The sequence below is a fragment of the Aedes albopictus genome, chromosome 3 (assembly GCF_035046485.1).
Source record: "Aedes albopictus strain Foshan chromosome 3, AalbF5, whole genome shotgun sequence".
Lineage (NCBI taxonomy): Eukaryota > Metazoa > Arthropoda > Insecta > Diptera > Culicidae > Aedes > Aedes albopictus.
The window spans coordinates 178,053,894-178,071,503 of NC_085138.1; the positions used below are offsets into that span (position 1 = coordinate 178,053,894).

General features: G+C 38.6%; 2 protein-coding genes across 2 annotated transcripts in view; one reads left to right on the forward strand and one right to left on the reverse strand.

Moving 5' to 3' along the window:
• The window catches only part of LOC109403316 (acetylcholine receptor subunit alpha-like 2), a 113,977-nt gene that overhangs the window by 57,070 nt on the left and 39,297 nt on the right, over positions 1-17,610 (forward strand). The window lies entirely within an intron of this gene.
• Positions 9,983-12,196, reverse strand: LOC109403315 (carboxylesterase 5A). The gene is made up of 2 exons (XM_019676123.3): positions 10,338-12,196; positions 9,983-10,275 (listed from the first exon to the last, which is right to left on the reverse strand). The coding sequence occupies exons 1-2, from the start codon at positions 12,080-12,082 to the stop codon at positions 10,107-10,109; spliced, it is 1,914 nt and encodes a 637-aa protein (XP_019531668.3). The 5' UTR covers positions 12,083-12,196; the 3' UTR covers positions 9,983-10,106.

Sequence of the window (17,610 nt, forward strand, 5' to 3'; positions counted from 1 at the left end):
GTACTTTGTCTTCGACACATCAATGACTAATCCGATTCGTCTGGCTTCATTTTTTAGTCGGATGTATGTTTCCGCCATCATCTCAAACTTGCGAGCTACAAATCAATATCTTCAGCGTTCCACTCGTGTTTTTACCCGCTCTCTTTATTACACCTTCTAAGGCGATGTTAAAGAGCAAGCATGAAAAACCATCACCTTGCCATGTAACCCTTTGCGAGATTCGAAGGGATTCGAGAGTGTCCATGATACTTGAACTACGCACATCACTTGATCCATCGTCGCCTTGATCAATCATATCAGTTTATCCGGGAACCCGTATTCATGTATAATCTGCCATAGCTGGTTTCGATCGATAGTATCATACGCCGATTTGAAATCGATGAGCAAGTGATGCGTGGGCACGTTGTAATCACGGCATTTCTGTAACACCTGGTGGATGGTGAACATCTGGTTCGTTGTAGCGCGTTCACCAATGAATCCAGCTTAATATTGCCCAACGAACTCTCTTTCAATTTGAGTGAGTATCTTGTAGGCAGCGCTCAGTAGTGTGATCACGCGATAGTACCCTCAATCCAACTTGTCGCCCTTTTTGTAGACGGGACACACGATAACTTCCATCCATTCCTCCGATAATACTTCCTCCTCCCAAATCTTGGTAATGACCCAGTGTAGTGTTTTAACCAGTGCTTCTCCACCGTATTTTAGAAGCTCGCTTGGTAGTTGATGTGCTCCTATGGCTTTGTTTTTTTTTTTCAACAGGCCAACCTCCTCCTCAATCTCTTGGAGGTTGGAGTTGGAAATTTTTCATTCTGCGGACGTATTCCTAGGGGTCTTCAGTTAGCCTAGTGGTTAAGGCTATAAGTCGCCAATCCCACGGAGACAAATTTCGTTCGTTTGATCTAAAAACAATTTTCAATTTCGCCCTGAAGATGAGTGAAAAAACGCTCGAAACGTCGGCTTTAATTAAAACATTTGTTTTATAAGCAACCCGAGATTTTGATATTTGAAAGCCAATTACGGCGCCGGCCACGTCTTACGGTCATCGGGAAAAGGAAGGAATGTTAGTTCGACAACCGTTGTTACTAGAAACCGTGGAATCCATAGCATCCCCACAGTTGTCTCGAGAAGGAGTATTTGTTTGTTAGTAGGGTAGGGTATGGTATGGATCTTGGAGCCATCTTTGGTAGGTGATGTGATCCACTAGTTAAATACAGATACACGTCGTGATCTTCATCACGATTATGATTTATTTGGTCGCGATGACCACCCCACGTAATAGTACACTGGAACCTCTTTTTATGCACATGGCTGGGACTGCATAAATTAAAAATGTGCATAAATTAAAACAGGCACAAAAAGAGGGAAATGTATGCAAAAATTAAGTTTGGGCTTTAAATAGAGAATCTAGTTCGAGAGAACAGGTCTTGCTCCAGGGGGGCCTGCAGTTAGCCTAGTGGTTAAGGCTTTGGATCGCCAATCCGCAGACGGCGGGTTCGATTCCCGTTCCGGTCGGGAAAATTTTCTCGACTTCCCTGGGCATAGTGTATCATTGTCCTTGTCTCACAATATACAAATTAATGCAATGGCAGGCAAAGAAAACCCTTCAATTAATAACTGTGGAAGTGCTCAAAGAACACTAAGTTGAAGCGAGGCTGGCCAAGTCCCAGTGGGGACGTAAAGCCATAAGAAGAAGAAGAAGGTCTTGCTGGGAAGTTGAGGTGGGGTTAAGGGGGTTTCCAGAATGTTCCTAGAGAACCCAAAAAGGGGGTTCCAAGGGGCTTCAGGGGCGTTTTAAGGGATTGTTTCGGGGGTTTTGAGGAGCCTTTTATGGGTGTTCTGTCAAGATTTTTTGGTGTTTTCATGGGATTACGGGGAATTCTGGAGTATTTCAATAGTGTAAAATGGGTTTCAGGGGCGTTTCAAGGGGCTTTTGTGGCAATTCAAGGGATCTCAGGAGCTTTTAAAGGGCGTTGCAAGAGGTTTGAGGGCGTTTTAAGGTATTTCATCGTCTGCTCTGAAACTTCCTGAAATGCCTCAAAAATCCCCCTTAAACCCCCTGGGGACCCCATGTAACGCACCTTAGAGGCTTCAAAATCAATGAGAACTCCTCCGTAACGCTTCCGTAACGCATCTGAATCTCCGAAAATGCTCTTAAACGCCTTGAAGTGCCTCCAAAATCCCCCTTAAACCTCCTCGGGCCCCATGTAACGCACCTGACACGCTCCGAGCTCCCCAAAAACTTCTCCGTAACGCCTCTGAATCCCAACGAAGAGGCTCTGAAATGTCCTAAAATGCCTCCAAATTCCCTCTTAGACCCCCTTGGACCCCATGTAACGCACCTGAGGGGCTCCAAACCCCCCGAAAACTCCTCGGTAACGTTTTCGTAACGCCTCTTAATCCCGCGGAAAATCCTCCTAAACCAAAACCCATAAAAACGCCTCCGTAACGCCTCTGAAACCAGCCTAAAATGCTCTGAGACTTCCTGAATTGACTTCGAAACCCCCTTAAGACCCACTCGGACCTCGGACCCCATGTAACACACATGAGACCTTCGGAAACACCCAAAAACGAACCTATAATCTTCCTTTGCTCTTCTCTGTAAACACCCCTTGGCCACTATTGCAATAGTTCCCGTCATTATTGAATATTCTTATGCACAATATTGGTTCTGTTCTTCCCCATTCCCTCTTTTAATGCAGGACATAAAAAAGTTGCATAAATTAAAAGTGCATAAAAATAACAAGCATAAAAAGAGGTTTTAGTGTAATGGTAATGCACAATACGTCAACGGTCGTTCAATATTAAACGCGTTAGCGCATTGATCGTTTACTTAACCGTAAAAACCGCCCTTCCACGATAATAGTCGAACGATTCTGATCCCGAAATCTACACATGTGTACCCATCACCCTACCGAGAAAAGCGATCGACCAACGAAAATAGTCGAGCGTTTCTGATTCCGCATTCAACATCATCACTCTGAAAGTCACCTGAAAGTGGTCGTGTTACGTCTGTTTGTCTGTGACTTATTGTTATTATCGAGCATTATAAAGCCGTAAACCTAGTATTATGACGTACTATATTGATGATCATGTGTAGTCCTAATGTAATGTAGAGTTAATAAATATATGTAACGATGACCTTTTGACACCGCAAGTCGAAGATAATTTTAAGCTTCGATTGATAGCACGAACTTTTTATGTAGGGGAAAGTGGGGTATAATGCCATTTGACAAACATACATTGTTTTCAATGATAAATAGCCTCATTTGTTAGGCTTTCAAAGCAGTAACAGCAACTAGGCATGATATTTCAGCAAAAATATTCATTAAACTAATGCATTTTCATCGACTTTTAGCAATTTCAAAAACTATTTCGTAAAGCGGGAGTGGTGCAAAAAGGCCCTCTGGATATGCCATGATAGCGTAGATATAAATAACCATGCGCCTCCATGTGTGTCTCAATCTCCTTGATAGCACTTTGTTGATAATAAAATCATTGCAGGTACGAAAAATCGGAAGTTACCTTCATTTGGAAATCGAAAGATTTTACGTGGGTTTGATGGCTTAGCTTCTGGAAGAATGTTTTATGCAAACATGTCTTGGCACCGCTAACCTATAGTAATGATCAAATCACATTCATGAATGGTTTTATGAATTGGGCCATTTTGAGCTTTGTTTCCCTATTGGACAATGTACTCTATAAGAAAGACAGTTACCCATTGAAAATAAATGAAAATTACTTGTTTGACAGTACCATTCAATTTATGCTTGTAACAGCGAATCGACAAACACATATTAAAGTCCAGCTAATACGTCCACATTCCATTCATCGCGATTCCAAACCTGTCTTGCTAACGAAGTTCCTCCGCAAATTTAATCATATTTCTTCGAGATATGCTCCACAGTCACTGAGGGGCGCAAAACATAAACAGATTCCATTTTCTTATCCGGTAGTATTCATTTTCAAGCATGCTCCTGACGGCTCAGGAAAGGATCCTTCATCCAGCATAATTCCGGCTGGCACTTTTATTCATTCCCTTACCGCAGACCCTGGCAGGTTGGGTTGCTGTTATCTCGTTATCTAATACCATCGTCAGCCATAAGCCTTGGTTGGAGCTTTTCTTTTATTTACTACGCCCAATGATCGTCCCGGAACGGTACAACCACACCGAGATGAAACCAAGTTCGTTGTACACAGCTTCGGGATGTGCGCTTGGGAAGTGGCCCCGGTCGGAGCGTTTCCCGGACAAAGCGACTCCATCACCCACCATGGACCGTGAGCGGCGGCGACACGCGGCGGTGCGGGTCTGCTGGTGAGTGAATAGTATCCGGCGACTGGCAGTGAAGAGTAGACGAGATGGCATCTCACACGCCGCTACGCTTATCGGCGTTGGAAGTAGGTTGGAAAATAATTGAATATAAACGAAGGAAGAAAACAGAACTGAATATCTCAAGTGCGGCTAGTATAGTAGCGAAATAGGAACACACAGCATTGCTGTCGTCCCCGCTGCTGCTCTAGCCGGAGCCTCTCGAAGCCAATTGGAGAAACGTTATATTTTGTACTAGACATTATTTATGCTTCGGTTATCGCCAAATTTCGTCGTCTTCGCTTCCGAGTCAGATAGCAACAAAGGATAAGTTTTATATTTGAGCAGGGATTTTTCAGCATGCATATAGAGCACCGAATAAATCGAGATAGATTCAAATTTTAGTTTCGTAATGGGAATGCCAAAGAAATTTCAAATATCAAACAAGATGAACAAAACGGACGCATTTCGCTCAAACTCGTAGAAATGTTGACAACAAAAATTTTATGAAAATTTTTAGACACGTAAACTAAGCCAAGCCAAAACATGTAAGCGATCCATTTTTTTTTAATTGAAACTTCTCTCATTCAGTTTTTTGTGGAGTATGTAATTTTTGGATTACCACATCTTTCAATTTTTTTGATTTGTTTTTGTGATGTTACCGTTTGTTAATGTTTTGATTTTTACTGCGAATGATTTCTGTTTTTATTTGTTTATACCAAAATTCCCCTAACAAGCCCAGGTTAATCATCATCATTGTTTATACCGTTGATGGGGGTGACAATGGGTCTGGGGGGTGAGATTGGGTCAAAACGGAGAAACATAAAATTTGAAATAACTCATCAACTATCGCTAATTTATATTAAAAAGTTTATATTATTTCAAAGAGGAGATGTTTTTAAACGTCATGATGCAGAATAAGATGTTTAGCAATAATCATTTTTTGTTAAATTTGTGGCTAAACTTATGTGATGAAACTACTAGTAAATCACTCTGAAAAAATTTCTCCTTCGTAATATTTCACACAAGCACCTAACCGTAAATTTTCTTATAAGTAGTTAGCTGTAGGTTTTACCTGGTTGATGCAATGAAAAAAGTGGGCTGTCAATGCACTTTTTATTTAAAAATTCAATATTTTCGACCCTATGTCTAAATATTAAGAATGGGGGTGAGATTGGGTCAAGCAAGTTATCGAGTGCACATATCCTTAACTAAAAATTAAAATTGTTATCCAGTCCCCATTTGACTTTGAAGTCGTGCCATGTTTACCGTATCTTCATAAAAACGCTTTTTTCGAAAATATGTCGAAGAAGTGTCAAGCGAGTGTGTTCATACGTTTAGTGTCTAAAATCATTTATTAAAATACACCCATACGTTTGGACAGCTCCTCTAATCATCATCTAGCCTTTAGTGTACTGCATATTCGTTACAATGTTATTGCGAGAGAGGGTCTAATAGTGTGAAATGTTGTGTAACATTATATTTGAACGACCCTCTATCTTGAGAGGCCAATGATCATGTACATAAGAGTTTATAACGGAGGGTTTGGTTAAACATTTCTTATACAGTATACTAAAAATATTATGTTTTTTTTTTTTCAATCAATCATTGAATCGCATTGAAAGTCCCTCCCTCATTGTAATCTTCCCCCTCCTCTCTTGGAGGTTGAAACTTTAAATAAGGATGATTATGGTGGCTAAAAATGGCGATACAATATACAAGCGTTATTTTATCAAATTTCAACAATTTTTTCGGTTATATTAACCCTTTTAGGTGGATTTATCATCTTTTAAAATTACCTAAGTTTTTATTCGTCATGGTTACATTGTATTTTAAATAGATTTACTACACGCAACCTGAGATTGGCAGATTCTAATACAATTGGGTATGAAACATATACAAATATTGTATTAGGGCCTTGCAAATACAAAAATTGGTAGGTGGCAGTATACCAAAAATTGTATTGGCTTCCTAGAATCTGGAAAAGGAAAATTTCGCATGTGTGCGTGTGCTCTGTCCCACTGGTTTCTCATTATTTGTTCTATTTTTAGACTGATCATGGCAGCAGCGGCGGCATCAAATACCAATACATGTTCAAAAAGAAAAACGGGCGGCGGCGGGAATCGAACCGAGACACAATCATGGTGATACACAGTATCCTGCGCTCTAACCAACACGGCTATAACTGCACATGAATATATAAGAGGCTGAAAGCCATCATGATCAACACAAACGTGGCTTGGTGATGGAAGTGCACGGTAAAAATTCTGCACGCTCAATGTAAGGGAAAAATCCCTTAACTATTCAACATCCCAATCAGCATGATCGGAAAGGCTTTTCCTTTGAAATCGCAATGCTGTCAGTGTTGATTTGATAACCAAAACAAACCCACCGGAGAAATCAACTAAAAATCACTTCAATTTGCACTAGTGTACAAAGCAGTACGATCCAAAGTGAAAAGCTGTTGATTTGATAATGACTGTTTTGGGTATGAAAGTAAATATAGATGACAGGTGGTAGAAAGTGTTTCGCTTCGAATCGAACCTCTCTAACAGGTGTGAAGTAGTGTAATGATAAAACAGATGATCGTAAATCTCAAGGTCCTGGTATCGAATCTGGGTGCGGTTAGCAGTACTTTTTTTTAAATTCTATATTCGAATTCAAAACATTGTCAACAACGAATTGATGTGAAGTTCAATTAAAATAGAAGAGGCATTGGATGTTCCTTTTCGAATGATGTTTAATTGATAACAAACTGATTAAACAGTAGTGCGAATTCAAGTGCCAATCCGTTCATATCACAGTGAAGATTTTTTACCGTGTGATACAGCCGCCACACTGCACAATGGGTCCAGAGCCGTATTTGCGAAGACAAAACTGTTTATGCTTCAGCCTTAAGTTTTTAGACACATATTGTGTTTTAGAAAGTTTATTTTCAATTGTTGACCCTATTCCCTATTTTTGTTATGTTAGGGTGGTTCGTCTGGTTAAACTGATTCAAAAATTTGCTTTCTAATAATTTTATTTGCGATGCCATGATAGATGGTGATGGATCGTTTAAATAGAAATTCCACCAATAAACGGCAAATTCTAAATTTCATATATCTCAGGACTCTCACCACTTAGAAAGTTGGTGTCTTCGACAACGTTGTTAAGTGAGTCAAGGGCTTACAGTTAATGGTCCACTAGGCGGCGCTAGTTACACATTTGCAAAATCATTCAAATGATTGATATTTTTTCGTGAAGTAATCAACAAGCTGTAAGTTTGTTTTCTTTGAACGTGTCTAAGTCAAGTCAAAGGTTTTTCAAAGAGCTATGTATTAGTCATAATTGTGCAATGTCGCATTTCATTCGGTTCACTTGATCCAGAGATATAGCAATTAAACGAAGAATTAGTTTTTGACTTCCGTTTATCAAATTACTGTACCTTAGGACTAAGCGAACCGAATTAAATTAAATTTTGAAAGTTTGTGACTAATGTATTGGTCTTCATGTATCGTTGGACTCGACTAAAATATGACCAAAGGCAAAAAAGTTGCAATTTATTGAAAACTTTTCGAAAAGTTCTAATGATTCGAATGTTTTATCCAAGGGCTGAAAGTCTCTTGAATAAAGACAAATCAATCAAATCAATCGAATGTTTTATTTTTGTAAAGTTGCTATAACTTTGTAAAACATTCTGATATTGTATAGAGAATAATTAATCAGCAGATTTTTGGATAAGCCACACTTGATTGACCGTAATCATTTCACAATAATGAAAAAAAAAAGAAATGACAGAACTTGGCAGAAACATTTTTGTCTTCGTAAATACGACTCTAGACCCATTGTGCACTGAAAAGCCCGCATCCAGCAGGTTGCTGTTTGCAAGTGGAAAATTCCATGTAGACAATAGGACGCGAAGCTCAGCAGCGAAGCGAAAGTTATTTTTAGACGCAACCCGGTTCAACTTCTCGGGTTTGAATGGAGGTGTTTGTGTGTAGTGGAATGGAAGCTATGGAACCGTGTAGCGCATCTTAATACAACGAATGGATTATGATTTATCACATTTTCTGTACGTTTTTAATACATAAATTGGTAGAAAAGGCATATCTCAATTTTTGGTAGCTTTTCTTGTTTTGCGTGTAGATATGATCAATAAAATTAACTTATATTCTTAGATAGGCGACTTCGAATACTTTGACCTATTCTCACCCCCTCTAAGGGGTGAGATTGGGTCAATTTTCAATCATTTGTAGTTTAGTAAGTAATTCATATAATGTTAAACCTTTTTTGCTAAACGATCATTACCACATAGAAGAGTATACATACCAAATAAAAAGTTATTCCGACTTCAATTGCATTTGTTATTTAACAACTAATCTTTGAGTATCCTTTTTTGACCCATTCTCACCCCCAACGACGGTATATATTTTCCTCTTCAATCTTGTGTATGTCATACATTGATTGGCTGCCTCAATCCTTCTGCCCCTTCAATGTCTTCAGTCTTGAAATGCAGATGTGTATGTTATTTATATTTTTGTTTTTGTAAACTAATATACTTTCCTTCATGAATATCAAGGTAAGTTCATTTAACAGATCTGTAAACCATCCATCAATAATGTCAACTGCGCTCTAGATTGTCGAATAGAGTTCCCACCCTACTAACACAAATTTATTTTCCTTAACGTCTATGGAGATAGTTAGGGTACCCTGAATCTTCAAGTAGACGTTAAACTAACATTCCTACCCTTTCCTAGCGATTGTAAGGACGTGGCCAGGTATACAATGTGATGCTTGTTTCGATCAACTCTAACACGTAGAAAAAGACGTTATTCCCAAACGTTATTTTAGCGACACTACGTGCTAAATTTTTCTAAACATATGAAGCTGAGTATTGTATACCCACCCACGATGTGTACAATCGCCTATGCTATGCTACGCTATGCTATGCTAGTATGTAATTTTTGGATTACATTTATTTGAAACAAAAAAAAGGTAAAAAGCTTGATCCGTTACAGACGATTGAACCAACGTATTTTAACACAGCGTTACGCCAATATACTTTAGACATTTGCATTTGCTTTTTAACGCAAATAACCAAAATATATCGGAACTTTGAAACGCTTGTTCCTTCTGTGATTTTACAGTGATTCTCCAAAAAATTCCTCCAGAATTTGCTAAGCAAATTTCCCCAAGAACGCCTGCTGGAATTATTCAGAATTCTCCAAAGATTCCTCCAGAAATTTCTCTGGGGTTGCCACATGGATTTCATTTTGGAATTCCTCTGGAATTTCCTCTAGAAATTAAATTTTTGAAGAGGAATTCCTAGAAGAATCATTGAAGAGATCCTTGGAGGAAGGAAATCTTGCTAGAATCCTATGAGGAATTTACGGACAGGATAAGAGATAAAACGTCGAAGGCCAAAAAGTCGAATGCCAAAACGTTGAAAGGAGAAAAAACGTCGGAGGAACAAAAGTTTGAAAGGACAAAACATCGAAAAGTGAAAGAATCGGGTTTTTTTAGAATGAAGAGCTCATTATCGACGTTTTGTCCCTTTCGATGTTTCGGGATTTGACGTTTTGACATTCGATGTTTTGTCCTTAAACCGTATAATGTCCACGTTGGTTTACGAAATAAATTTATTTATAAAAAAATTACACGCGGTAAATCATAATCTTGTTTTATTTCATCGGGACAATTGTGGTTTTTAATAAGACAACACTGACATGTAGGCAATGGCCGTTTATTGATAGATCTTTTTACGAAACCTAATAATTTCTGCGAGTGTTGATACACATTCCATAGCAAGCAAAATTAATTAGAAAATTCCGAAAACTCTATTTGGCACGGAAGGACGTGGATTACTGATTATTCCAGTCAACTGATTAACAACTTTTCCTATGCTTCCAAGTCCATCGCCTAAAAATTGACAGGAAATTGATTGCAGCGCTTCCAGTTGGGCTCCCCAGATGGAGAGTTGACAAAATCTGCAAAAAAAAAACAATTGAAAATTATTCCGGTTCTTAATAGCACTACAAAGCACACCAACCTAAAATCATTCTCTGTAGTAATTTGTTCTCCAATCTTAATGTACGGCGTTCCTTTGGTGCTAAAAGGTTTGAACAAACTATCATCCCTCGGGTTGCTGGCGTTCATATGGGCAAATTTGGCAATAAATGTAGCAAACGCCTTTCTCGCATTGATGTCACGTTTGGACTTAACCGTTGCTTTTTCAATAGGATTACCGTGTACATCGAACGTATCAAAAAGAATGCCCAGCTCGTCCCCGTGAGCAACGAGCATTTTCTGCTTCTCGTGATTCGACTTCGCGACTAGTGGGAGACCTTTTAGGAAATCACTTCCCTTGGTGTTATCAGACCGATGCTCAAAACTGTAGAAAAACGATTTTGAAGATTTACTCCACGCTTGGGCTGTCACTATGGCAGGGAGATTGAATACGGCATCAGTTGTTGCTTCCACGAGCTTTCCAAATATTTGAGTTACATTCCATGCTTTTGGTATTTCCAAATATCGTGTCAAGTCCAACACCGTGCCCAATGAATCCAAAAGCGGAACAGATTTGTTGGAATTGAGAAAACCGTCAAGTCCTACAATTTTGCTAGTACTTTTCAAAAAGTTTGTCGGCGAAGTGAACGCTGTTTCAATTTCTTTTACATCAATGAAGTTTGCCGTTTCATCTTTAGTTACACCTATTAGAAGAGGAATTTTGGGGAAATCTCCGCGACTGATAGACTCTTCGGGTTTTTCTGTCATGACTCCCAACAATCCTCGACCGTCGTCTTTTTGTTCTACAGCTGGATTAACACCAACGTGCCCTGTCAAGGCTTTCACTGCTCCTTGGTCGCTCAGTCTACTGACTTGTAGTTCACTATCAACTTTTATGATATCTTGAACAGTTTTTCCTCTCATGCACTTCACAATCTCGGTTTCATTACCAGCCGAGCAATCATGCTTTGACACTATTTCTTTCAGTGATGTAACCGGCTCAGAGTCATAGGTGTTTGGCTGCAAAGATGATCCCGACATGGCCACTACTCCCGATATTGAGCTACGAGCCATTGTGGCGGATGTTAAAATCATTGCGGCTGTAGCTCCTGAACCTTGGCCAATAACTTTTATCTGATTAGGATCTCCTCCAAACCATGAAATGTAATCCTTCACCCAGCGCACTGCTGACGCCATATCTAATAAAGCAAGATTTCCTGAGAAATCTCGGCTACCATCGCCTATCATACCAAACGATCCTAAACGGTATTGGATTGGAACAAATATGACTCCATTCTGTGTTAAAGGCTCGCCACCATATTGCGCTGCCGAGCCGTAGCGATATCCCCCACCGTGAATCCACACAACAACCGGTAAACCGGTCGTTTCATCGGGCATCTGGGGTGTAAACACGTTCAGCAGCAGACAGTCCTCGTTTCCAATTACTTTGTAAGGGTTGTTAGGCTCTGGCTGAGGGCATGGCGGTCCATTATCGATCGCATTCACGTCGCCACTCAATCTTTTAAAAGTTGGCCTCTGAAACCGGTACTGCCCAACGGGTGCCTCTGCATAGCGGATTCCTCGGAAGGAATAGAGGCCCGTCTGTCGGCTCCGTGTACCTTCGACCCGGGCGGATTTCCCCACATAACGTACAAACACTACCGGATCATCCACTGGGGGTGGCGCCGACCGTATTCCACCGACGATGGCCTCACATCGCTTTACGACCGTCAGCAGAAGCAATAAACCACCGGCGAGAATAATCAACAATCGGATGCGACGACACATGGCAGACCTGTCCTGCTCTTGTTAATCAACGATCTAACTTCACTGCTACCTACGCACTTTGCCCGAACGGATTGACGAGAGAAGCATCTGACCCATAGGCTAGGCTTCTGCAGACTGAAAAATAAAAAAAAATATAATGCATAAGTAACCCTCTGCAAAATATTATGCTCTCTTATCAGCATGTTATAACCGTCATGATACGTCTTATGTGGATATCGTAAAGGGGATTCCGTTTTGCACTTGGTTATTGTTTTATCATGAATTTGATGGCGAATATTTTTAACTCACGACACATGCATATATGTTTTGAATATAATATAGACACGTCAACCATTACAATCCTTTATGGTCTTTAAGATTGGAATCATCAAAAAGGCTACTCTTTATGTTGTGTTCGTGCATCGCACTAAAAGGGATTTGGTCAATTTAGTAAGAATTTCGAAATTTAACAATTTTCGGTTAACCGAAGAGTAGACGTCTTCGACCATCTTCAGTGGCTGTGGCACCACGCTCACGCTGTGTACCACAAACGTGCATTTTTTATGGTGCGTGTACTCAGTAATCAGAAAATTGTAATAAAAATATAACATATACCGCATTTAGTTCTCGCGCTCAGTATCATACGGGCGTATCTACAATGATCGATTTCTCTTCATCGATTTTCTCTTCGGCTAATAGCTTGGCCTGCAAATTATTTTTGGATGTTTTTATTGTTTAAGATGCTAGTCCTAGTCGCCCTTCGCCGAAATACACCGAGAGATCATCCGAAAATTGGTCGTATTTTCCGGAATAATCAAAAGTTAATCATTTAATTGAATTCAAATTGAATTTCTAACAAAAAAACACAAAAAATGTGGGGCTCACTGACTTATACAGTTTTTGAAATAATTCGACACTGATTTTTCATTTGGGCCTAACTGACATTTTCGAGTTCTCTTCATCGATTCTCTCTTTGTGTTATTACAGAATGTGTATTGAGTTTCCCAAAGATTTTTTGGTTGAAATGCGAAGAAGACGACTACATGTTGCTATAGAAACAAAGAGAATAACGATTTTGTTTGTTTTGATCATGTTATTAGCGAAAGAGAGAGTTGACGAAGAGAAATCGATCAAGTCAGTTAGGCCCTTATGAAAAATCATTGTCGAATTGTAGTTACGTAATTTTTAAATACCTCTTTTGAAACACTAAAAATTCTATATAACGTATCTAGACAAGCTATAACTTCGATTAAACACATAAAAAGATTTTTGGCCGAACTTTTTTTTCTGACCATTGGTGGCACATTAGAAACTGCCATGTGTTCCGGAATCAATTCCCGGTGTCCCTCCGGAAGTAGTCATATATAAAAATTAACCAAACCCATGCATGCAACACATCAAATCGCGGCTCTTTAGATAACCTGATGAACGAATAGCAAGCAAATAGTTTCAGACCATATTTTTGAAAACCAGTACCAGGTAGTATTCCAGAGCCGGTTCCTGGTGTCCCACCGGAAATGGTTAAATTTAAAAGAAAACCAAACCTATTCATGTGATACATCTAATGACTTTTTAGGTAACCTGATGAACAGTTAACGAGCACAAAAACTCAGAGCATATTTGAGAAAACTACTAGTGTCGTGGAACCGATTCCGGGTGTCCCACCAGAAGTGCTCAAATGTAGAAGGCAACCAAACCCATGTGTCGCATACACATAAAATAGCGACTTTGTTGATAACCTGAAGATCAGCTAGAAAATAGTCTCAGTCCTCCTCTCAAACTACAGATAGTGTTCCAGAATCGGTTTAGCTATCCCACCGAAAGAGGCCAAATGTAAATGTGAACCGAACCCACCATGCGGCACATCAAATAGCGCATCTTTCGATGGCTTGATGAATGGTTTGCTAGGAAATAGTTTCAGATTACATTAAAGACTACCGGCAGTGCTCTAGAACCGATTCCGAGTGTCCCGTCGGATTGGTCGATTGTGAATATGAACCAAACTCATGGATGCTACACATCAATTCGTGGGTTTTTAGGAAATCTGTTGAACAATTAATTAACTACATCGGCTGTTTTCCTACTCTCCGCATCGACCAATGTGGCGCTAGCTTCTATGCGCGAAAAATCGCTAAAAGTAAATCGCAAAAATATTGTATGGCGAATACCATCTAAAGGCAAATTCTTAAAAGTGGAACACATTATTCGAAAAAATATTTGGTAGTGGTTGTGCACAATGGTAACCACTATTAAGCCTACCAAATATTTTTTCGGGAAAAGCTTTGTATTTCAAGTAATTCAAGTTTAGATGCATTTCGCCATACAAAATTAAACTGATTTACTCCTGCTGATCAACTGTGGCTGCGCGCAAAGCGGGTAGTCCATTAGCAAGAAACTAGTCTCAGATCATATTTATGACAATCGGTACTGTCCCGAAACCGGTTCCGGGTGTCCCACCGGAAGTAGTAAAATGTAAAATTAAACAAAACCCATACATACGGTACATCAAATAGCAGCGTTTTTTTATAATCTAATGACGGTTACTGAGAACATAGTCTTTGATCATTTTCGGACAACCGGTAGTATCCCGGAACCGGTTCTGGGTGTCCCACCGGAGCAGGTCAAATAAAAAATACAACAACCCCATCCATGCGATACATCAAATTGAGGCTTTTATGTAACCTGATGAACTTTAAGCAATGAAATAATCTCTTACCATATTTGGAACAATCGGTAATGTCGTGGAACCGGTTCCGGATGTTCCGCCGGAAGAAGTCAAACGTAACAGTGAACCAAACCCATGCATGCGGCACATAAAATAGCGGCTTTTTCGATAACCCAATAAGAAAAATCTCTGACCAAACCCATGTATGCGCCATATTACATCGCGGCTTTTTCAATAATCTGATGAACAGTTAGCACGAAAACTTTTTCAACGAACATTTAGGATTACTGGCAGTGCTCCGGAACCGGTTCAGTGTTTCCCGCCGGATTTGGTCAAATATGAATGTGAACCAAACCCATGCATGTGACACAACAGATCCAGTATTATCATGACCCAAGAATAGGCTGTCCAAAAAAACAATCGATGTTTGAAAAGTCATCGATTTTTTTGGACAGCCTCCTCAAAAACCCTTCGGCCTACGTTGATGGAAAGATCGTGAGAAAGTATTTGACGAGAAAGGCACTATCACCAGTAAGTGGATTGGTCTGGGATTTTAAATAAAGAATTCTCATGATGTAGAGACACTTCGGCTTACATCGACGGAAACATCATGAATACATATGCAACGAGAAAGGCAATATCACCACTTCGAGGATTAATCTTATGATGATGAACCTGGGCGTGTTGGTAGAATACCAGTAAGTAAAATAAAATGGGATTAAATACTGTTCCTTACTAATTCCATTAAGAATAAGCATCTTTTGACCGATACGTGTTTCGACCTAAAATGTAAGGTCGTCTTCAATGTCTTGTACTTCACTCGATTAATCTGTTTTTTCTTAGGAGTGGCTCCTTTTAAGTAGTCCCATTAATATGTGATTATCACAAACATCTAATCCATATATTTTAATCAACCATGCAAATATTCGTATAAATTTTTGAGCAATTTTATCTCATTAAAACACAGAGGTACACCCCAAGTAACACAGAAAACATCTTTTGAAATGGGAGTCCAAAAAGATGTATTATAAATGGATTATAAGCGAATAATGTAACCTCTTTGGTTGAACACATGTTCTTACTAAGTATTGCGTCAACAAGTTGATAAATAATGCCATCAACAATTTTAGAAGTTAGTTTTACGTTTAAAATACCTGATCTGCACAAGCTCGGAGACTTATAGTTTTCTTTTTTAATGACGTGTTAAATGGAACATCATTGGAACGTAATTTTTACTAGACAGTTCGAACATGTTATTTTTAAGTCGAAATTACATCGAAGCTGCCAATGTTTGCAGCTCGTGAATTGAGACGTTTGATGGTACATTATTAAAATTTTATCATCGCAATGGAGTTTCAATTTCATTGCACCTAATGTCCATATGCTTTTTCTACTCCATGGTTGTCAATAATTTATGTAATACAATGCTTGTATCGCAATTACTGATGAAATTAGGTAAACCCCGTAAAAGATTTTGGTAGCCTGGAAAGTTGTTGCTGTGTACATTGTAGCCTATAAAATCAGCGACGGAAAATCAACCAAACTACTTTGAAAGCGTAATCATCATCTTCCAAAACACTCGCGGTTGTTTATTTAACTTAGCTTGGCTACTTACTTGGAAAATACACTAGTATTTGCTCACCAATCCAACGAAAAACACAACTTTGCACTAAAAGCTAAATTTCCTAGATTTCCAATTGGTATGTTTGTTTTGATTTAGCTACTTCCATGTATTGTTATATAAATGTCGAAAATAAGTAAACAATACCGGTTTACCACTTCTTCAGCTAGTTGTTCAAAATACATCACATTGATGTTATTTCAAAGTAATTTGGCGACTAGTAAAGTAATATGTTATTAAGATGTTTGATTAAAGTAGCTTGAACGCATTACAACCATATCACTCTCCGTTGGGCGAGCAATGATCAATTTAAGTTAATAATACAGTGCCTACTAAAAAAAACATACGTTTCGTTTTAAATGGAAAAGATAGTTTTTTTTGTTTTATTGTTAGAAAGACAATATTTGGAAATTATTGATATCCTCTATAATAAGAACTACAACATAATAAATGTCATCTTTCAAAATGTTTTAAATTACACATATTTTCGACGGCACTGTATTGGGAAGCCACCATGTTACCTTCATGTAAATCAAATGAAAAGTAATCAAAAAGTACGAAAAACTCAATAAACATTTAGATTAATAAATATCAGATCTGAAGCGCAAGAATTTATGGTGCATGACCCGAGCAGAGGAGAATATCAAATTAATAACTACGAAATAACATAACCTGTTTTTATATCTTGTTTTGTTATTGTTAACTTATCAAAGCATTGCTTCTCCATAACATATTTTGTTGGACAATCTCATTTTGTTATGATCATAGTATTAGTATACGCTCATGAAATAATATCTGAATAATATATTTTGTTGGAAAACATGTTAAGTTATTATTTTATTATTATGATTGGTCAAATATTTGATCATCAATAGCACGACAATAACAAGCTTTGATATCAAAACTGCATCACTCGAGATTTACGTTGTTTGCAGCATTTCGTGATGGAAACATTACTCATCAGTTTCTCTGCCTTTTCCTGGCATTACATCCCAACTGCAAATGAGTCAAAATCTCAACTCCGTGTTTTATAATAATTTCGACAGTAATAGAATTTAGAGAAAATAAAGTGCGCATTGATTGTTTGAGGGTTGAATCTCAGCTTCTTGTGTAGTGATCGATCTCAATTTCTGTCTGGATATTTATAATAATTTGAATTTAATCCGTGACAAAATTGTTCTGAGAAAAACTTTTTAAAATATCGCAAAACGTTCATTTCCATAAAAATAGCAAAATTGCCATTATCCAATTGTTTTACCCAAA